Source organism: Rousettus aegyptiacus, unplaced genomic scaffold, assembly GCF_014176215.1.
Source record: "Rousettus aegyptiacus isolate mRouAeg1 unplaced genomic scaffold, mRouAeg1.p scaffold_m13_p_10, whole genome shotgun sequence".
NCBI classification, from domain to species: domain Eukaryota; kingdom Metazoa; phylum Chordata; class Mammalia; order Chiroptera; family Pteropodidae; genus Rousettus; species Rousettus aegyptiacus.
The window spans coordinates 32172554-32196165 of NW_023416285.1; the positions used below are offsets into that span (position 1 = coordinate 32172554).

At 34.3% G+C, this 23612-nt stretch overlaps 1 protein-coding gene and 1 long non-coding RNA gene across 3 annotated transcripts; one reads left to right on the forward strand and one right to left on the reverse strand.

Annotated features, from left to right (window-relative positions):
- Positions 1-3161: 3161 nt before the first annotated feature.
- Positions 3162-9524, reverse strand: LOC107504419. Its single transcript, XR_001595473.2, has 3 exons — positions 9356-9524; positions 4980-5030; positions 3162-3308 (listed from the first exon to the last, which is right to left on the reverse strand). It is a non-coding gene; the product is annotated as an uncharacterized LOC107504419 (long non-coding RNA).
- On the forward strand, positions 7856-22746 carry ADH4 (alcohol dehydrogenase 4 (class II), pi polypeptide). Of its 2 annotated transcripts, XM_016133594.2 has the most exons (9): positions 7856-7982; positions 9238-9339; positions 10383-10524; positions 11880-11967; positions 14337-14568; positions 15874-16134; positions 19577-19712; positions 20162-20300; positions 22309-22746. In XM_016133594.2, the coding sequence occupies exons 1-9, from the start codon at positions 7965-7967 to the stop codon at positions 22331-22333; spliced, it is 1143 nt and encodes a 380-aa protein (XP_015989080.1). In that variant the 5' UTR covers positions 7856-7964; the 3' UTR covers positions 22334-22746. The 2 variants fall into 2 exon arrangements, with proteins under 2 accessions (XP_015989080.1, XP_015989081.1); XM_016133595.2 differs by lacking the exon at positions 9238-9339 and having other exon boundaries at positions 7891-7982.
- Positions 22747-23612: the final 866 nt, after the last annotated feature.

The window sequence follows — 23612 nt, forward strand, 5'->3', positions numbered from 1 at the left end:
GATGTCCAGTCTGCAGCAAGAGGAACTATGCCCTAGACTATGCCCTAGAAGCAGCAAACAAGGAAATGAAGTTCTGGTAGAGATCTACTGCCTGGTTCCAGTTCTTTCCTGAGGCATATTTGCCCCTTTGCTTTTGGATTCCATGATACAGCTCATATACTCATAATTAAATCTCTGTCTAAAGCCAGCTCAACTGGAATACTATAACCAAACAGTTCCAAGAAATTCTATAGCTTTTGCAATGCAAAGTATGCTTGAAGCAGATCTTTATCTGTGTAACTCGATGTCCACTAAAGTAGACATATCCTTTTTCTCTATTAACAATAATATATTTACACTTATCCGGTTATATAATCTCACCCAATCCTCTTTGTGATGCTTAAGGACAAACCTTAGCAATATAATAATTTGATCTAAAATCTTGGAACGGAGACAATCTAACTAACTCCTTTGGGTTGAAAGAGTTAAACAAATGACATTGATAGAGCACCTTTACCTGACATACGGGCTAACAGAGACAAGCGTGTGATAATTGATATATAAAACATACACACATGAAATATGAACATCATAAAAATAGAATACTTATCCATATCTATTCATGGAAAGGGTTGTTTTGACTTTAAGCCATTTTTTATAAATAAATCTCCAGAGAGAAAAGAGCATTCATTCAAATGAATTGTAGTACTGGTTGATTCCCAATATTATTCCTCCCCTAGACAATTAAACTAAAACTAACAGCAGCTTTTAACATTCTTACTGGCAATTGGTATTGGCCTAGAGATGGGCATGTGAATTGAGTTAGCCCAATCGGCTCACAATCTCCCAGGAGTTTAACTAGGTTGTATCTGAATTGGTTAGTTGGTTTGGTTGGTTGGTTTTTCAGGACTACCTCACCCTGGGTGAGGTAGCATTTCTTTTTCTGAAACTACAAAGCTAGTAATCAAACCCAAATCATCCTCTCCCCGGCCCTCTCCCTACCCCCATCCCCACCCCCTCAATCTCACATGAACAAGGAAGCATGTAGTACTAACTAGGAATTATAATCACAAGGAAGCAGCCCTTGATGAACTTAACAGAGAAGGCCAAGCAGAGAAAAAGATAAAATCTAAGTTCTTACAGACATCATTGCATCAACAAACTCCAGAGCCAGCCATATCTCTGGAAATTGAATTAAAGCCATAATGAACTTATTTAAGCTGGTTTGAGTCAGATTTCTATAATTTCCTGCCCCCAAAATGTATCAAATAATTTAAGCTCCCCTCAGTCTAAATAAAGTATCCCCAATCTCTTTCAGTTTACCAATAGCCAACCGAACTGTCTAAACTCTGAATTCTAATGAGAGTTTCATAAAGTGACCTACCAGTCATCATGGATGTGGCCTTTGCGGGCATCAGTTACATGTTTCTGACAGGCCCCATATATCTCCTATTATAAATTAACTAGTTGGCATTACAATGCACAGTCACCTATGAGTTTAATTCATTATGCCTCTTTTCTCAGAACTACCTTATCCTTGGATTAAAAGAAAAAAAGTTCCTGAAATTTTAAAATTAGTAATAAAATCTTGGGCCAGATGTTTCTGATGTGCTATATGAATATATTAATCAGTATTCCGAAATATGCTTTTTGAAAGATGAATTACACAAATTTATTTAAAGTAGAAGAGTAATCATCTCCAGCAATACACAAATTACCAATTTTTATCAGTAATTTATACTAAGTTCTAACTAGACCATCCCACCACCACCCCTTCCTCTCTGCCAAATCAAAACACAAAAGGCAATAGTACTGTGCTCTTAAAAACCGCATTTACCTCAGAGGGTAACTCTTCTAGTCATAACACAAATCATCTCAGATTAGAACTATCTTTCTTTTTATTAAATAGCCTTACCACTATAACATTAGGAGAATAACTACAAAGGTACAGAGCAACAGTGGCCTGGGGCTGGGAAAGCTCCTATACACGGCTCACAGTAACCTCCTAGAAGGAGCATCAGAGCGAAGCACCAGTCACCAGGCACACCTTGTTAGCCATATTTACTGGCCATGCTATCATGACAAAACTGCATTCACCCCCATCAGATACTCTGTGACTTGGTTATTATCACTTTGGTGTCTGAATTTAATATCTCCTGACTGGCATAAAATTGAAATGTCTTTGTGAATCATCACCTCAGTCTTATTTGCGGATTTTGCAGGAAAATGAAGATTACTTAACAACATAGGTCATTGAATTTCTAGGCCACTTAACAGATGATGTTGAGAAAAACAGACGAAAAGAATTAAATCACTTAATAAAACATTTGCCAAACTTGTAACTTAAGTTACTAGATTTACTGGAGAAAATATGCCTTCACTCTATTGTGCTCTAACTCTTCCAAATTCTATTGCCCTTTAAATTAATGTTCCAGGTCTACTTCCAAGAATTTGCTCTTATTCTGCCCATCACTTTTCCAGTCCACCAGCATGATTCCTCCCCTTCAAGGCAGACTTGAATTTATTATATTCATGGATACATATTTCTGTAAATTTTATATTGTCAGTCCTGTTTCTCTAATAATATTGAAGACCAGGTCTTTCTCTTTTCCCTAATATATAATCCAAGTATACAGCACACTACACCTCAAAAAGTTTCACCTAGTGTCTGTGAAACCATTCAATGATTTCAAATTCAAATTTGTTAATTATTAATATTTTGTATTTGCAAGGAAATGCAGATATACTAGAAGAATAAGTCTGTACTTCAGGAGGAAGGTCACAAAAAAACCCTGCAATCTTTCAAATTACAAGAAAAAGATAGGTGTCATAAGAAACATATCAATTTCTCTGAATACTCACAAGAAGGAAAATGTTGGAAGGATGGAAGGCTCAGGAGAGCTTTCATTTGGAAGGGGATTTCTTTCTTTTTTAAAATTTATTTATTTATTATTTTTATGGTGACATTGATTAATGAAATCTGATAAGTTTCAGCTGTACACTTTAACAGTAAGGCATATATATATATATATATATGTTCACCTCCCATAGTTAGATTTCTTTCTGTCACCCCATATTTGGCCCTTTACCCCATCTATCTCCCCCCTCCATCCACCCTCTACCCTCTGGTAAACACTAGTCTTTTGTTCATGTCCATCATGTCCATGAGTCTCTGTGTGTACTTAGCATGATTATTTTGAGGTTCATCCATGTTGTCACAAATGGCAGTATTTCATCTCTTCTTATGGCTGAATAATATTCCATTATATATGTACCACAGTGCATGAGGATTTCTGAGATGAGCCTTCACTAAAACGTAGGAATTCTACCTGTTGAAGTGGAGGTATAGAAAACAAAATTAACAAAGGCAGGACACTATAGGAGATGTTCAAGTGAGAGTGAATTTTCCAGATTTGTTGAAACATAAAGTACCAGCACTAAAGGAGTAAAATACCAGCATTTGAAATTTATGGGGAGATGTATTAAAAGTCCTTGAGCTCCAGGATAACAAATTTACACCTATTTGACAGGTTTGTTATAGAGCGATTGAAGATTTTTTTTAATAGGAAATTATATAACTTGAACTTTACTTTGGAAATCTGTTCTGGAAGTGGGGTTAGGATGAACTGAAATGAGATGAGACCAGAAGGTCAATGAGGAAGTTATGAGAGAAATACCATTTAAAAAACAGTGAAGAACATTACTTCACACCTACTAGAATGGCTGTAAGGAAAGGGGGGAAGAAAAGGAAAATAACAAGTGTTGATGGAGAGGAGAGAACTGGGAAACCTCATATATGTCTAACCTGAATGTAGAATGCTGCAGGCACTGTGGAAAACAGTTTGGCAGTTCCTCAAAAGTTAGACACAGAGTTACCATAACTCAGCAACTCTATTCCTAGGTATACTCTCAAGAGAACTGAATATATATGTTCCACACAAAACTTGTAAGTGAATGTTTATAGCCACATTATTCCTAATAGTCAAAAAGTAGAAATAATTCAAATATCTATCAACTGGAAAAGGTATGTCCATACAATAGAATGTTTTTTGGCAATAAAAAGTAATGAAGCACAGATACGTGCTACGACATGGATAAACCTTTAAAATGTTATGGTAAGTGAAAGAAGACAGACACAAAAGGCTATACACTGTATGATTCGATTTAAATGAAATTCCCATGATAGGCAGATCTATAGAGAAAGAAACCAGATTCATGGTTACCAGAGGGTAGTTGGGAAGTATGGGTTTCTTTTTGGAGCGATAGAAATATTCTGTAATTAGTATTGGTAATAGTTGCATAATATTGGAATGTATTTAATATTCACTAAGTCGTACATTTTAAAATGGTTGAAATGGTAAATTTTATGTTAAGTGAATTTTATCTCAATTAAAAAAGAAATGACTTACAATGGTGGTCATGTGACTAGAAAGATGAGTGGGTGAAATGCTAAGGAATTCTAATCTATGTGTTTTTACAACTACCACAATTCATCAGAGCTACTACATCATCGATTTTAAGATACACCATAATTTTACATACTACTGAGAAAGAAAAATGCTGTAATGAAACTATGGTATGCTATCAATGGTAAAAAGAAACTGACATTAGAGACTTTATCTTGTAAAAAAAGTGCTTTACAATCAAGGAAATGTGTAAATAAATGTAGGAAATAAAGGAAACATATAATTTAGAAAAATAGAGAAAGATCTAGTTTGTGCAGAAACACAATAAGTTGAGTTCAGACCATTGTGAGTTCCAAATATGCTCTTTCGGTATTCATAGTGAGATTTAAAAATTATTATTAAAAAAATTACTATACATACTAGTGTAATGGGAAATTATACTTTTAAATATATACAACATTGGGAATTTTAAGAACTACAAGCCTGAAAATGAACAGTCAGAAAATTTAAAGCCATCCATATGGGAAGAATCCATGATTATTATTTTTTTAACATTAGAAGAAGTCCGCACATTCAGAAGTCCAGGGATCTTACCTTTCTGCAATCTCTTCTCCAGCTTCCTCTCAAAACACTTCTTAGAAGGTGCTTTGACAGTTACAGAAAACAAAAGACAGTTTTAACTTCAAAGAAGCTCATCAAAGTGTAGCCCAAAAAGAAAGGCAGTAGAAGGCTGATACCAAGCATTCAGAAAAGTTTAATGGCTATGGTGTTTCCAAGGTAAATATTCAATTTTATTAATCAGCATTAATAAGTACCTAGTATTTTTCAGGCCTTGTAGGCATACTCTGCGGTATGTAAAAAATAGAACATGAGATGGAATAAGTTTTGGTTCAGGTAGCTATCTACGTGTGAACAGTAAGAGAGGTGCAAACACAATGAGTACTATGAGGATTCAAAGAGGGAAAGGTCTTACCTGAAGAGAAAGACTGGAAAAGGCAAGATAGGTACCTGGAGATGGACTTTAAGAATATATGAGAATTTAGGAAGCAGAGATGGCAGCAGTAGGCGTTCCAATCAGAGCTAAGAGTTTGAATAAAAGCATGGAGGCAAGAAGGCATGCAGTGTATTAGAGAAAGGTCTGCTTTGGGTTGAGATGAAAATATAAATCGGGAAACCTGGAAGGAAAGCTTTGAAATATAGTTCGGGTTGTAGGTAAGTGGTTTTGAATGCTACAGTGAGAGTTTCGTACTTAATTCAGAAGGAAATGGAGAGTTCTTGATAGTTTTAAATTAGGAGAATTACATGATTAAAAAAAACATTTAAAAATACTAATCTAGCACCATTTTGAAATACAGACTGGCAGAGGGAGCTCTAAAAATAGGAAAATCAGGGGGCGGGCTACTGTGATAGTGCAAACAAGAAGTAATAAGAATTGCTAGAATGTAATAAAAGTGGAAAGAAGGAAATAAAAGGCACATGACAGGTAGAGTAAACAGAGCTTGTAAACAACATTAAAAAGCAAGGTCAAGGGAGGTTTCAGAACAATAAGAAAAAATGGAGATGCATGTGTCAAAATAAGGAGTCCAAGAAAGGGGTCTGGAGTTGTGAAAGAAGTTGGGGTTGTTCTGTGAACATGAACACCGTTAAAATAGAGATGTCTAGAATCAGCTAGAAACTCCCATCAAAGTTCAGATTAAATGGAAAGAGATTATAAAAATATAATAAGAACAACTTAGAAAAATTAAATGCTACAAAGGAATTTTTTAAAGGTCATTTAAATAAAATTGAGGTCACTAACAAAAGTTTTAATTAAAGAATAGAGAGGGAAATCAGAAAAATTAAGAGGTGAAATGTGAAAGTGAGAAAATGGGAGCAAAGAGTATAAACTGTACTTCCAAAAACTACAATAGAACAAATTAATTACTCAACAATAAATACTTGTTAAAGTCTGGAAGAGATCGTGGAATACTATGGGACCATTCAAGGAAATGATGTAAATAAAGAAAACATCGATGCAAATTCTATTTTATGGTTATAACATAGTTATAACCATAACAGTGGATTTTATTTCTTTTGTTCTTATTTGTATTTTGAAACTTCTCACAATATATATTGAATTTGTAAATAAGATGAGTGATATTTTAAGATATAATTCAAAATTGCATAACAACAATTTTCTCTGACAGAGAAAATACATTGTTAAACTTTTTAAAACATATACAACGAAGAACATTTGCATGCACTAATATCAAGCTTCAAAATATGTAAAGCAAAATGCAAGAAAAGAACTATAAGAAATGAACAAATTCATGATAATGATTTTCAAACTCAGCAGTTAATAGAATAAGCAGGCCAAAAATCAATATGCGCTGGTTCCAGTACACCACTGGTGCTTATCCTTATTAATAATCAGAGAAAAGCACAATTACTTATTATTACACACCCACAAATTACTAAAAGTTTTAAAGTTTAGCAGTTTCAAGTACAGGTGAGGACGTGGTACAATGTAAGAGTTTACAATGTAAACTCTGATGACACTGCTGCTGCTAGCTGCAACATCATTTATCAATGTTAAAATCCAAACAGTTCCAATACTTGTCAAATATTTAACAAGTGATAAGAGATATTCCATTTCCCAGAAACGGGGAAGCTCTGACCCACGGCAACCCCAGAAAGTCAGATGGGCTCCAGATACTTTCTTGCTGGTCTCCAGGGACTAGCATGTACTGTGTGCAACCAATGGCCCAGAACCACTGGGAGCTGGATGATGGGATCACACGTCCTGAGAGCCATGAGACTAGCTCCTCAGCAGTGACAAAAAGGGGTCCCCAGGGCTGAAGCAGAGTTGAAAGAGATATTAGAAGTTTGGGGCAGTGGCTTTTTACCAACTGAAACAAAAGTATTTAAATAATTTAATAGTCAGCATCACCTTAATAGTGTGTACTGGCTGCATATTATTCCTGAATTTTCCCTAAGAAAACTCTTTTATGCAACCATTGATTCATGAAAAGAAAGAAGAAGAAAAGAAAAAAGAAAATGAATGATAATGAAAATAACAGCCATAAGCACTGTGGGTTAATCTCACATGGAGTTGAAAGAAAAAAAAGACGAAAGAATACGTACACTAAGATTTCATTCATATAAAGTTTTTAAAATGTAAAATTAAACAATACTTACAGAGGAGCATAAATCATAAAGAAATGCAAGGAAATAATTATTAAGGTTGTGAAGGAGAAGGATGGGTACAGGAAGAATTCTGTAGCAGTGGAAATGTTCTTTATAATTATGTTATCTCATGTGCATATGTTTAATAAATTTTTTTCTATTATCTTATAATTTTCAATAAAAGGAGGGAAAGTAAACAAAAATCTTTCCCCCAAAAATGGTTGGGAGCAATAAGTATTTATAGTTGAAATATGATAACACAAATGACATCAGGAAGAAAAGGATTGGACAACAAAGAGCAGGTATGTTATTTATAGAATGACAGTTCATTAAAGGACACAGAGCACCCTGGACAGAAGTGGAAGAATTTCTTACATCAGCGAGCAATTTCCAAGGCGAGTTTTCCAGAGAAAAATGAGCACCAAAGGCAAAGTAAGCGAATATATTGTTTCTTTGTCCTTCAGACATTGCTCTCAGAAGGCACCAGTTTAAAGTTAATCAAAAGTATTCCCCATGCTAGGAATTCAAAGAAATTACTGCGGATTCACTATAACGCTTACCGCAAGGGTACTCAATTAAATGTTACTTATAATGGCCCTAAAAGAGAGAGATTTAAGTAATTATCTTATAACCATAAAATAGAATTTGCATTTATTAGAAGTAGTGTTAGAGAGGAATATGAAAAATATTCATAGTATATTAATAAGTAGAAAAAAGATTACAAAAATTGCATATAATACTATCCCATTTGGGGACAAAGTGTTTACCTCATAAAATTATAAGTGGATTTTATTTCTTTTGTTCTTATTTGTATTTTGAAACTTCTCACAATATATATTGAATTTGTAAATAAGATGAGTGATATTTTAAGATATAATTCAAAATTGCATAACAACAATCAAAAAACATGTATTCTTGTGCTGCTCAAAGACTGGGAAAATCATACCAAAAGCAAAAATAGTAGCATTAGAATGGAGGATTATAGTTTTATTTCTTTTTACTTTCTTTCAATGTTACTTATATTTAAAATTAATTTAATTTATATTCTATTGATAAATTTAATAATTACTTAAGCCTCACTTCTCAAACTTTTATGTGAATATAAATCGCCTGGATCTTTTTTAAATGCAGATATATTGATTTAGTGACTTTGAGACAGAGCTTGTAGTTCTAATATGTTCCCTGGTGATGTCAATAACTGATGGTCCAAGGGAGGATCACACTTTGAGTAGCAAAGATGTAAAAACACATCTTTGCTCTAGCAATTAAGGATTCGGGTAGTTCAGAGCTGATAACAAGTCGTTCTGTCAGCATATATTTATCGGCCATTTATTCATTCCAAACCCTATTTATCCTTTCTGTTATGAAGGAAAAAAATCAAGGCATTATATTAGGGTAAACCTTTATATACTAGTTCTTTTCAAAAATTAAAAGTGTAATGAATATAACGTAGATCGTGACTTCTTATTTTCAATGAACATCCTTTTTCTTTAAACTAATATAATGATATATAGCATCCAGGCACAAACTCTACGATTCTTTTTCAGGAAATTACGGTATCAACATGCTTTTTAATTTTTACCCACAATATTCTCCCTTTCCCTCTCCCTTCCATTTTTGCTTCCTTTCCCTTACCTTCTCCCTCCTTTTCTCCCCATCTCTCTCTCCCTCTCTCAAACTCTCCCAGGTTATTAAATGCAAAGCAGCCGTTGCCTGGGAAATAGGCAAGCCCCTTTGCATAGAAGAGGTTGAAGTAGCTCCCCCCAAGGCTCAGGAAGTTCGCATTCAGGTGAGTGGGGACTCACCCGGGCTGCACAGACAAGGCACTAAGTACAGGCTTGCCTTCCATCAGGTCAAGCCTCTGTGATGTAGCTAAGAGGCCCTGGAATTTACGGTATGGAGGAATTATATTTCTAGATCCAGATGAAAAACAATCCTTACCCCCCTAGGATGGGTAAATTATTATTTATTTTTTAGAATATTGATAATAGGCTTAAAATTTAACTACATTATCTCAACATTAACCTTTAACCCTGAGATCATTAACCCTAAGAATTAGATAAAGGAATTCATCTTGGATTAGAATTAACTATGTTTTTTCATTTGTTTGTTTTTCAGTTGCCAATTATTGTAAAGTGTTATTAAAAGTAAGATAGAGAATTTGGTTCAAAACAAGAAAGAGGAAATACTGAAGTGCTGCCCTGGGCAACATAAGGTTTTGGGTGCCCAGTTTAAGAGACCAGGAGTGGGTTAGCAGGGAGAAAAGACCATGTATTTCCTCCAGACTACTACATCAAGAGCTTATACAAGAGAATGAATGAGACATCCTCATGAACAGAATCTGAAATAATAATAATAATAATAATAATAATAATAATGATATAGCAGTAATTAATTTAGACAATCCTACCTATATTTGGTATCTCCCTTTTAACTATACAATTTTACTACCTTTATTTCATTTCAAGCAGTTTCAACAAAATTCGAACAAGGTCCAGAAACCTGTGCTTCCTCCATTCCCTCTGTCTATTAAATTTTAACTTTTTCCTATTCTTTTTGATTTCTCCTCTCCTAGAGATAGTAACTGCCAATTATATCTGTTTTTATGATTGTCCAAAAACAGTGGAAAGTAGAAAACAAAGGCATATTTATAAGAGGAAAAGAATATATCCTAATATATTTTTGTTCTTTTATTTTTCAAAATATAATTCTTTTATCAAACTCTAAGAGTGTTGTAAAGTTTCCAGGTGACATTGGGTCTAAAATTATCTACCTAACTATCCCAATGATACGATTACAGAAACATAACTCAAGAGTGTGGTTGCTTTGTAGATAATCGCCGTTGCTGTATGCCACACAGATATTCATATAATCCATCCTAAAAATACAGAGTTTAACTTCCCGGTGATCCTTGGTCATGAGAGTGCGGGAATTGTGGAAAGTGTTGGGCCAGGAGTGACCAGCTTCAAACCAGGTATTTTATTTTCTGATTCCAATTAAACAGAAATGTCAGGATATTTCAGAGATAATTCCTATATAGTCCAGGCTTAGTATGCTATAATTAATCTCTATTTACATAGAGGGATCATCGTTCCCAAAGCAAAACTGAGACACAATCTATCACAGTCTAACAATGAGACAGAATATTTGAAATCAGAGCTGTCTAATAGTATCTGGGGAACACGGCCACTTTATTTACCTATAGCACTGAGAAATTATACCATGAAGCAAAGCTACAAAGTTAGCTTAAACTGAAGCTTCCATGGAGGCACAAATGACAACTTAAAACAACCTCCTCTAAAAGAGAAAACTAATTTAAATAAGAATTTAAAGAACGAGGTCTTATGAGTAACTTAAGTGAGAAATATGTTAGTTTAAGTATCTTTTTGGAAGTTTGAAAAGTAAAAATAATACATAAATAAAACATGTACATGGCTAAAATTATTAATTTCCTGTTTTATAACAGATCCACCAAATACTGAGGACTTCTCAGGCAGGATGAACTGTTTCATTCTTTCTTCCTTTATGAGAATGCTCCAAATCTAGAAATCTCTTGTATCTTTTCATTCCAAACAAGATCATAAAAACCAATTGCTCCCAAAAGTTTATAACCATGAAGGGGTCTGGCTAATGTAGTCCCAGCTCTGCCACTTACTGACTGTTAAGTCTCTTTTCTGTTACTCAGACTTTTTTTCTAAAGTGAGGACAATGATAGCATACATCCCAAAGGGTTGTTCTGAGAATTAAATGAGACAATAAAAGAAAGCAGTTAAAATGGTATCTGGCACATACTAAATGTTGAACTAATATTATTTATTATTGGACCTTAGTCATCAGAGGATAGAAGGCATTTTAAATTGAAATTAAATAAAAAGTTAAAAAATATAGAATTTGAGAGTAAAATAAATGGCGAAACATGGAGATATCACATAAAGTTTACTCTCCATATCTAACCTATTACGTCTACCTCTCCTATTATATAAGGGAGTTCTATTCCATACAGGTGTTTAGAAATGTAATAAATAATAGTCATGATGAGTTGCAATGACAGAAGAGTCCTCAGACAATACTCTTCCCCTGATAGTATCAATACAGATTTGTTGCTTGATTGCCCAGCAGAGGAAAAAAAGAAAAAGAAAGACAGAATATGCAATACTTGGGGTAATTGGCAATGTTAGATAGTAACAAAATGTTGTAGCCAGCTATATTTTCTGCTGAACATAAAATATATACCCTAAAGAATGATGCTTTCCTCCATTGATTCATCTGGTAGGTGAATTTTATAAGTAGCATCTTAGGCACCAATCAACATATGGACTTTCTTTCTAGGTGACAAAGTAATTCCATTCTATGCGCCTCAATGTAGAAAATGCAAGTTCTGTCTGAGTCCACTCACAAATCTTTGTGTGAAAATCGGGTAAGCCCTATACACTGTTAGTAAGAGTATATATTCATACAACTATTGCATTGGCAATACCTAAAAGGAGTTGAAGAGGTACGTATTTTCTACCCACCAATTCTACTCTTAGATGCATACAAAAACTGTTGCAAGATCACCAGGGGATATATGTACTAGAATGTTCATTGCAATATTGTTTATAATAGCAAACAAATGAAAATATCACAAATGTCCATCAACAAGAGAATAGATTAGCAAATTGCTATGTAACGACACAGTGGAATACTATGTAACAATGAAAATGGCTAAACTTGATCTACATATATCAACATAGAATACTGTGGTCTCTCTTATCTGCAGTTTCACTTTCCATGGTTTCAGTTATCTACTCATGATCAAATGCAGTTAGAAAATATTAAATGGAAAATTCCAGAAATAAACAATTCATAGTTTTAAATTACATGCCATTCTGAGTAGTGGGATGAAATCCCATGCCATCCCACCCCATACTGCCCAGAATGTGAATCATCTCTTTGTCTAATGAATCTACATTGTATACACTCCCTGACTATTAGTCACTTAGTAGCCATCTTGATTATTAGATCCACTGTAATGGCATCTCAGTGCTTGCGTTCAAGTAACCCTTATTTTACTTAATAATGGCCCCAAAGCACAAGAGTAGTGATGCTGGAAATTTAGATATGCCAAAGAGAAGCTGTGAAGTGCTTCCTTTAGGTGAAATGGTATGTATATATAGGAAAAAATACAGTATATATAGGTTTTCATACTATCCAAGGTTTCAAGCATCCAGTGGCGGTCTTGAAATATATCCCATGGGGCTAAGGGGCGGCCATTGTGCTCTCACGCACTACTAATGTTAAGGGTAAGAAGCAAGTTACTAACATATATTTAGTAAGTTGTCATATACAAAAATACCATATATTGGTTATGATCACATGTGTATGTAAAGGTATAAATATATCACCGGAATGATAGATGCCAAATTTGGAATGGTAGCTACTTCTATAGAAGATAAGAGAGGAATGCAATGAGGCACAGTAATTTATTCCAGTGCCACACAGATAAGTCTTGGAGCTAAATTTTGAATGTAGGCAATATTGTTCCAGAGTCCAAAATCTTAATCACCTTATTCTTTACTGAGACTACAGAGAGATCTATTTGTCCTTAAGACTAATTAAAACTAGTCGTCGTACTGTTCTTATATCTATTGTTATGTCTCAATTTCCTCACTTATAAAATTGGGATGATAATGCCTACTTCAAGGGTTATTGCAGATATTTGAAGAATTAATATGCCCTTTTGCAAACTTTTAATGAAATAACAGACTTTGGCAATAATCATAAATTCTTTCTAATATCACAAAAAGAGAGATAAGGTATTATGTGCCTCCAGATGAAAATACACAACACCACCTTTGAAGTATTCCTACAAAAACATAAAACCCTAATCAGATCAAGCATTTAGATCAAAAATACTAGTTTAGAGGAAATCCGGCAATGGAGAAACATGTTAAACCAGATTACAGCAATGCAATCAGAAAAATCCAGAATGAGGAAAACTCTACCAAACAAATGGTTGTTACTTCAACAAGTAAATTTCAAGGAAAAAACAGCAGGGGAGGTGAAAAATCTATAAATTAAAAGAGACTTGAGACATATCAACCAAATGCAATGTGTGGACCTATAAGAATCTTTATCTTTTCGAGATACATATTCGAATATTTACAATGAAATAGTGAGGCCTGGGATTTACTTCAAAATAGTCCAAAATGGACGAAGAATAGGTGGTAGTGCGAGGGGTAGGAATGGGTAATAGATGGAATTAGATTAACCATGAGTTGATAATTGCTGAAGCCAGGAGATGGTTACATAAAGATTCATTATGTTAATCTTTCTCCTTTTATATATGTTTGAGTTGTCCGTAATAAAAAATGTTTTAAATTAATATATGTAAAACCCTTAAAAGAGTTTCTAGCATATAAAACTATTCAATAAAAAGTTTATTATCATCACTATAATAGACTACTTCCATTATATTTATTATATTATGTATTATGTTATATATTATTTATATTATATTTATATATTGTTTGTATTGTATATTTATATAATATATTATATTACATTATATATGTAATTTTAATATATTCTTTAGATAACATAAATAATATAATACTTTGTATATTCTATAATATTTATTTATGTATAGACATATATATTTAGGCAAAAAGTCTCAAGTCATTTTCTCAATTTTTCTATCTTACGAAATTGTCATAGCAAATATATAATGCCTAATATTTTTTTCAGGAAAGTAATAAGTGGTCCACTTACTTTTTTTTTGTATCTTTTTTCCCCCTAATTCTCTAGTTCATTCGAAAATCCTCTTTCTTCCCAAAACCTGATGGAAGACAAAACAAGCAGGTTTACCTGCAAAGGCAAATCAGTTAACCATTTCCTGGGGATCAGTGCCTTCTCTCAGTACACTGTAGTATCAGATACTAATCTTTGCAAAATAGACAGTGATGTAAATTTAGAGAGAATTTGTTTGCTTGGATGTGGCTTTTCAACTGGCTATGGAGCTGCAATCAACACCGCCAAGGTAAAATGGTTATCACAAGGTTATATAAAATAGAAATTACTAGGAGGCAGTGTGATAAAGCAGCTAGAATTATCTTCAATTCCTGGTTCTGTCATTATTACCTCTGTGATTTTTGGCAAATTATTTAACCTCTCTACTCCTACCTCTCTATAAAAATATCTGCTACAAATTGCTATGGGAATAAATTATCTTACATATGTAAGACATCTGGCCCAGCAACTGGCATATAGTTGGCACCCAGGTCATGTTAATTTCTTTTCCTACACTAGGACATTAATTATAGATCATCCCTAATTTAAATACAGCTTAAATATGTCCCCTAAATATGAATCCTCATCCTGGGACAGCAGACCCACTCAAGAGACATTAGAAACTACAGAGACTCCCACCCATAATCATACAGCTTCTCCTACTTTCTCCCTGATGCTACAGATTCCTCTTCCCAAACTAGTAATTCATCTCTGCTTCTCATCCTATCCCTTTTGCGGCTCCAAGAGAGGGACTCAGATAAGACAAGGAAACAGTTTGTAGTGGCTGGAGTGCTGGAAATATGGAGATGAAGTTAAAAGGTGAAAGGGCTGAGATAATAAAAATCCTCCAAAGCAAGGAAATTTAGACCTCCTTTCATTTAAATGAATTGACAATTTGGGATGACTGAATGAGTTAATTCATATTTAGAGAAATATTAGTGGTCATCCAAAACCAACTATAACATTAACACAATCAAATAAGGCCTATTAGAAATGTAGACAACAAGGTGTTCCTTGTTGCCAGATAAGAGGAGGGTTGGAAGTGAGTGATAAAGGGAATATAGTCAATAACACTGTAATAATTATGTATGGTATCAGGTGGGTACCCAATTTATTGGAATGATCACTTCATGAGGTATATAAATATCTAATCACTATGTTGTACACCTGAAACTAATATAATAGTGTATGTCAACTGTAATTGAAATTTTTTTGAATTTTAAAACTATGGGGAAAAAGCAATAAACCCTTTAAAATGTGTGAGTTTTAGAATTTCATTCTGATAATGCTAAAGGGGAAAAGAAAACAAAAAAACAATTTGCACTTGGGCTTTTTCCTTATTAACTGATCATCCTAATGGGTCTCAAAGAATTCTCCAAATTTAGTCGGTGACACATCCTTGTTCACATTGGCAGATTTCCTTAAGTGGCTATTTTGTTTTACCATAGACAATTCTTTATTTAAATGTTCCTGTCCCCATATGATTCTTTTCCTTGAAAAAAAAAAAGTGGGACCAGCTGCTTCTTAAGTTAATTTATCATTTTCCTGCCTGCAGGTCACCCCTGGTTCTACTTGTGCCATCTTTGGTCTGGGAGGCGTTGGTCTTTCAGCTGTAATAGGTTGTAAAGTAGCAGGAGCTTCAAGAATTATAGCTGTTGACATCAACAGTGAGAAGTTTACAAAGGCCAAAGCCCTTGGAGCCACTGACTGCCTCAATCCTAGAGACCAACAAAAACCCATCCAAGACGTCATTATTGAAATGACCAATGGAGGTGTGGATTTTGCCTTTGACTGTGTAGGTGGAACTGAAGTCATGGTAGGTATATTTTCATAATCGTATGTAACAAATAATATTTATTAACCTAAATAAACATTGATGGTATATATTAATATATTTATTCATTTCACATTTCATATTAATATATTTATATAAATATATAAATTATATATTTATATAATAAGCAGTGTTCAATTTTATATTAGATATTATGCAATCTTTTATAATTGATATTTAATAAATATTACTGATAACAACTTAATATTAATATGTTATTAAAAGTCCTGTTTATTCTTCCACATGAAAGAGCAATAAATTAAGAGAATTATGCCTATAAGAAGTGAAAAAAAAAAAAGAAAACAGAGATTTAAAGGGAGGAGTAAGAGAAGGTAAATTGTGCCAACTTAATAGCCGGGGATACCCACTCCCATTTAAAAGTAAAGCAGGGAGAGAGAGGTCAGCAACCTAAAGACAATCCAGTTCTGTCCAATCTCAATAAATGGGCTACAAAATTAGGTCCAAATTACATATTTGAAATTTTCAATTATTAAACACACATACGAACACAAAGTACAAAATTAAAAAGTGAACCTTTTTTTCCTGAACACTACAATTTTGTATCATTGAGATTTCTTCTCCTCTCAGGACAGGCTACATAATTTTCAATACCCTTCCGAAGGCCGTGAGTGACAGCCCTGGCTGCATGCCCATGAAGCCAGTCATGTCTATATTACTCCAAAAGAAGAATAAAGAGCCAACCATACAGGCAATAGATGGAAAAGTTAATTTGTCAGAGTGTCCAGTTTTATTATCCAGTGGAGTCACCTAGGGTATATTTGCTGAAAGACACTAAGTAGTTTTGTTTTGTTTTAATGAAATGACCATTATTTCATTAGTGAGAGCTGGGAAGTAGCTGTGCATTATTCGCTTTTATTTACACCTTCATTCAACCTAGCTCCTAAAACCCTCTTTTAGGAAAGATATGAAAATAAAATCCTATACTTCGACCAGGAACAGGCTTTGCTGTTTCTTCCCCTTGGCTCTTACCTGACTGACCCATTCTCCAGAAAAGTGAAGACCAGGAAGAACTGCTGAGAGTAGCAGACTGCCGTTGCTAGATCTTTCCTCTCAAAATAATTTCATTGTAATGATATGACTGTTTAAAAGTGGATTTGGAAAGTAATAAGCTCTCAGTAGATGTTAGCTATTACTGAAAATTCATGCACTAAGGGCTCCTTGTCCTGCACTGCTCCCTTGTGTTCCAAGCCTCAGGTCCTGCTTTCGTAATTGTCCTTGGCACCTGCAGTTTGCAATGTGCCACATCCATTCCTCCACTTCCCACAGCTCAAGTGTTTTGCAAACATTAAAATTCAACCATTTACCTTATTTTTCTAATACAAATATTCTCAACACTGGCTATACTTTAGAAGTGCCTGAGGAGTTATTGGATTTCTTTAGTACCAATGAATGGACCACATCCCAGGATATTCTCATGAGTTAGGGGCCCGGGTGCCAATATTTTTTACACATTTCTCAAGTTGAGAACCACATATTCAAAACCTGGCATGTTCTATTAACTTATTTATTGTACCAAGAAACATATTTTAAATTATGGAATAAAATTACAATAGAGAATCCAAATAAAAAGAGATGGATTTATTTAATCACAAAAAGATGAGCTAGCTACCCTTCCACGAAAAGTTTCCATAACTAGGAAAAGATACATTTCTGAGTTGTAGAGGAGATTTCAATAATGGGTATAAACTTGATTTCAATGACCTCTAATGCTCTCTATCAGTCGAAAAACCCACAACACGATTCGTAAATCATAATGACTGATAATTTTATAAGATTTTGAGGATTAAAAATAATTTTCATCAAAAGTTATCAGAACCTACTAAATTAAATGCTGTATTTTCATATAATACACATTTAATTAAGTCATCACTCCAGCCTTATGGAATTTAATTCTTTGCTTGGATCAAAGTCAGAAATGTAGAAAAAGCAATAGGAAAAACATTTTTTAAAAAAGTCAGTGTAAGCAGCTATCTTCAGGTGACAGGTAATGCCCGTGGTCTTTCGCCCTCTCTATGGATCTCTCTATCCAGTATATGTATAAATAAAAATGTTTCTGCTATATAAAAAAGTACAGAAAATAGAAGAGTTGCTATTTAGAAGTGTTAAGAATTTCCAAAACAATAAATAATCACATCATCAAACAAAATTTCAAAACATGTTCTTCAAGTTCTAGTCATTGATTTCTTCTGCCACTAATAAGGCAGAAAAAGAGAGAAAAGACAAAGAATTTACTGTACTTCAAATTGCTTCTTTAAGATAGTGATCAGTGATGAAAAGGAACTATATTTGCTACTGAGACTTCTATAAAAGTAAAACTTGCCCCAACAGGTCAGAATCAATTGACTGCTGACTATGGCAAGGATATAGGGAAATATTTACATTTTTCTTTTGTAATATTAGTCTCAAAACATTTTAAATGTTTGTCTATTTACCTACCATAAGGCTTATGTGAGGAATGGCCATCCAGAAGTTTATATCTTTCTTTAACTTATTTACATTTTCAATCCCTGGCATTGTTATATTATTCCCAAACTTATTATAGGTTACCACAATAATGTTTTCTCTTTCTCTCATGCAAAGATCAATGCAACTCCCCTGGGCCACTACCTTTCATGTGGTGACTCAGCAATCAAGGAGGTTCAAATTTATGGCTTCGCAATCTCAACCTGAGGTCCTCTTGGTTGTTACAGCAGGAGAAGGGACAACTGGCAAGTTGCACACTGGCTTTTCTGTTCTGGCTAGAAAATGACACACATCACTTCTGCCCATAGCCCATTGGCCAGAACTAGTCACATAACTCTACCTAACTGTAAGAAAGCTAACAGTGTAGAGATGCAGATGAAATGTTTCATGAGCTGCGGCCAGTGTCATTTTGTTTAACTATTTTGCTCTTTCATTTAAATAGCATTCCTTTTCATTTATCCTACATTGAGATCTACTAAGTTTACAGTATGTGCCTCATCCTATGCTCTGGTGAATACTTAACCACTCTTTCTTAATGACTTTAAATATTTTGATCCTATACCCCTGGAATTGCAAACATTTTAGTATATCCCATGGTAAATAGTCAAAAGCTTTTTGATTAGAGTTTATGGAGTTTATAGTCTCTAGACCTTTCCTAACTTCAGGTATGTGTAGTTTTCTTGATATACAATGATATACATTCTAGGTTCATATAACTATGGCATGAAACAGGGTGAAATACTATGTTACCTTTCTTTTAAATATCATTTTTTGATGAATCTCAAAGTTTTATTAGATGTTCTATCTGAAACAAAATGTTCAAAGCTTAATCTATCACACTATGACTTCCCAGTATCTCATAGGCATACTACATATCCACACTGGAGTCATGTTCTACTTTTCTACTTACTCAGCTGGTCTTTTTTGTTTGACCTTTCAGAAAGCAGCCCTGAACTGCACAACAGTAGGTTGGGGATCGTGTACTCTCATTGGAGTAGCCATGGATAGCAAAGAAATGATTCTTTCTCCACTGGAGATATTAATGGGCCGTACTGTCAATGGAACATTCTTTGGTGGTCAGTTTTTTTCTTTTAATATTCTCCATAGTAGTACTCAAATTCTTAAAATAAACGTTATTGAAAGGAAAGAAAAATAATTTGTTGTTTAAATATTAAATACCTAGAAAACATCTAAAGACTACAGGAAATCTGTAAATTACTTGAAAGTAAACAGTTTGTATAGATGGGTAACTACAACTTGAAAATTGAACAAACAGAGGAACAAACTGTAAACTTTGACCAAACTGAGATAATTTCTTATCCAGAAGTAGAAAATAATCTTGAATTTTTCTTATGAAGAAAAAGTTTTAAATAGATAAAAATACATAAAATTAAAGATGGGAAGGGGTTTAGTCTATATGGAGCAAGCCAAAGCTGGCCTGATAATTTCATTCATGCAACTCTGGTTAAACTACATCTTCATGACAAATACCATGTCTTTACTTGGCATTTTGGCCAAATTACAGGTTGGAAAAGTAAAGATTCTATCCCAAAGCTGGTTACTGACTACAAGAATAAGAAATTCAATCTGGATGTTTTGATAACCAATACTTTGCCTTTTGACAAAATCAATGAGGCATTTGACCTAATGCTCCAAGGAAAAAGGTAAATTAGCAAACAGATGGGTAAGTGGCTTGAAAAACCTTTACTATATTATTTTTCTTTTATGTAAAAAAATTATCAGTTTTTTTTATGACACTTTCCATGTTCTCAGAGGTACTACATTTGCTTTAAAGATTAAATAGAGGCCATTTAAGAAAAGAAAAAAAAAAAGCTTTCTACAGTGTAACTTCAGGTCCCTTTGGTCCAATATAGCCCTGGCTCTGGAATCATTATATTCTGACAAAGAATGCCCACTTCAGGCCCTTCTTTATCAGAATCAGGTGAAAACCGTGGAGATGTGAGCAGCGAGTGGCAGGTATCAGATACTTAAAGGATGCCCCAACTCTCTTGTCCCCTTGCTTTGTCATTGGTCTCTTATACATTCTGACACACGATTTTAGCTTTATTGTGCTCTCTTGGCATGAATGGGCCCTGATAACTGATTTATAGAAATGTCCCAACTGGGGGCTCCCTAGCAATTGGGGAGTGAGTAAGGCTAGGATCAACAATTTTTATTAAAACGATCAAGTATACAGCTTTGATCAATAGAGGCAAAAGACAAAACACCAGGAACAATGCTGCATAGAAGAGATGCAGGACAAAAAAAAAAAAAAAAAAAAGCAAAGAGAAGACATTATGAAAGAAAAGGGGTGAGGGAAAGTCTAAAGTTAAATGAAAGAAGTTTGACATAAAGAAGAAACGTTACAAAAGAAAGTAGATCCATGGTAAAAGGACCCAGGCTGCTTCATGGGAAAGAAACCCAAGAAAATGTTCCTACTGACATGAACTCCCTAATTTGCAAACAAGTTAGCTATAACATATCAAAAAGTTCATTTTTTTAAAAAAGAAATCAACATTCTTTTTAAAGCTACACTAAGTAACTTAATGTATGAGTCCCACAACATCTTGCTCAATCTCTAATATTCCTCAAGGAATATTCCTCAAGTTAGGAGTTGGGTTAGCATTTGGGGCCTGAGGCCCTGCAGCTTCTAGCTCCTCCTCCCCCAGATTTCTCAGTCATAAATTTACCGAACAAAGGGATGCTACGTGGCAGCCAAGAGAAAATGTTGCATTACTTTATTAATAACTGAGCAAGTCTCCCACACTCTTAAAGCAAGCCTAGTAAACAGTGGTAGAATGGAGGCCTAGGGGAAACACCTGAATGAACCCTCCTATTTCCACTCTGGCTCACTGACCACCCACACTGATGGAAAGGCAGCACCCGAGAAGGCAGAGGGTGGAACTTCCCAGGTGTGCTCATCATATGGCTACTGGAAACACAATTGAGGACAGGCCTTCCTGCTATACTAACTGCACAGAAGCAAGACAGTGGAGAAAAGGGGATGGGATACAATGATCGATTAGCCTGTTATGGCTCAGTGCCCCTCATTTATGGTGAAGGAAAGACATAAAGATTCTCCCTCTACAGGGAAGTACAGCTTCTAGGCCCTGAGTGGGAAAAAAAAACATTTACGCATGGCAACCTGCTGATGCCACAGATTCCACGGCTCCAGTAGTAGGGCCCAAGATAAGGAATTCTGTCCTTGAGGTTTATCTCCCTCTTTGCTTCTACATGTAGAAGGAGTTATTCAGGAGTAGGAATATTTGTATTCTCAGAAAGCAACATTCTAACACACCAATCCTCCCCTCTTTTGATGCCCAAATTGTCCTAGGATACAGGAGAACCAAGAGCAATGACGTTCAAGGTAGAAAGCTCACTAGAACCTTGGTATTCTCTACTTCTCAACAGCACCACCTGGGCAAAAAAGATCTTGCTGAGGACCAAGCAAGGGTCTTCACTTTTCCCCCAGTTTATTAACATTATATATAAAGTATCATCAATGCCATGAATGGAAGAGGATGACAAGATAAATAAAATTAGACTTAGCAAATTATGTCTCTAAAGAAAGATTAAATCACATTCTGAAATGGAAAAACAAAAATTATTTGTGGGTTTTGGTGAAATTAACCATGAAAATTATACTGATTATTGTTTTATAATTATCAACAGCATTCGAACAGTTCTGACTTTTTGAAGATGCCAGGCGAAATTTGGAACAATATCTGACTGCATCTGAACTGGTCTGGTTACTTTATTACCCGATATGATCAACAAGAATCACCATGAATTTAAACAAATATTTAGTTAATATCTCAACATCAAATAGTTATAAAGATTATAGCATTCGTATCCATAAAATATATTAACATTTCCTATATTAAATAACCATGGTAACTGATGTGTTTATGAATAAAATCATATGATGTTTAGGAATTGTTTAAATTGGTTCTAAAGAAGTGGGAATGAGGGGCTAGGAAAAATCACTATTATTTTATGTGCATAAGATACATAACGTCTTCAAAATAGGTATTATATATGTATGTGTATACATATACAATGCTATTATGTAATTTCTTTTTAATAAACTGCTAAGTAATTTTCCTTAAACATCTGTCAATTTCTTTTCTCTAAGCCCCACTTTACCATTGTGAACTATAATCACAAGTTGTGGGATACATATATAAATGAATGTATATATATATATAATTGAGGATTGTTAAAAAGAAAAAACACATCTATACTCTCAAATTTCCATATTTATTAATTGCTCTTTTATCTTCAATAATTATTACAACATTTTTAGAGCTTCATAGAGTTTAATGATCTGTAATTTGCACTAAGTAATCTGCTTTCTAAAGTCAATCAAAAGTGACAGAAAACAATGTACTTATAATAAAGCAATGTTAGCAAAAATATTTGTAGTTACAAGATTTAATAGACAATAAGATTTCCACACAAGCAAAATGAGAGTTTTTAAACTATTATACTCATAGATGCTACATGAACAGTTTAAGGATAAAACAGATAATAATTTGGAGCAGAGGAACAAAGACTAGCCCCCAGTTTAGCAGAATTTCGGAAACCCACCAGTTTTTTTTTTTTTTAAATGTTTACTACATGTTGATCTCTGAGAGAAGGTGAACTTCTCTGAAGCTTTGGCTGAAGAGGGTAGTAAATGTCTCAAAGTAGAAACTTATATTCTGCTCATTTAAGATCCTCTTTCATTAGAAATGGAAGCTGGTTAATCTGTAACTGCTTCCTTTGTTGGCACTGTAAGGAACAGGATGCACCCTGCAGGTGGTTGGCCTTTCTCACGTTTTCAGCGATGTTCAGAATCAGTTATGTTATTCCTTCTCATCTCTGCCCCATCTCTTTTTGACTTCCTCAATCCTCCTCAGGTCCGCCTTGAGACCCATCTCCTTTTCAGTTCTTGGCAGCCACAGAGCTATTTTCCTTCTCTGATCTCCTTTGGC

Excerpts from the sequence above, each read along its gene's own strand:
- ADH4 (XM_016133594.2), top strand. Across the intron at positions 10,525-11,879 it reads AGTGACCAGCTTCAAACCAG|GTGACAAAGTAATTCCATTC; the intron begins GTATTTTATTTT and ends CTTTCTTTCTAG. Across the intron at positions 11,968-14,336 it reads AATCTTTGTGTGAAAATCGG|TTCATTCGAAAATCCTCTTT; the intron begins GTAAGCCCTATA and ends CTAATTCTCTAG.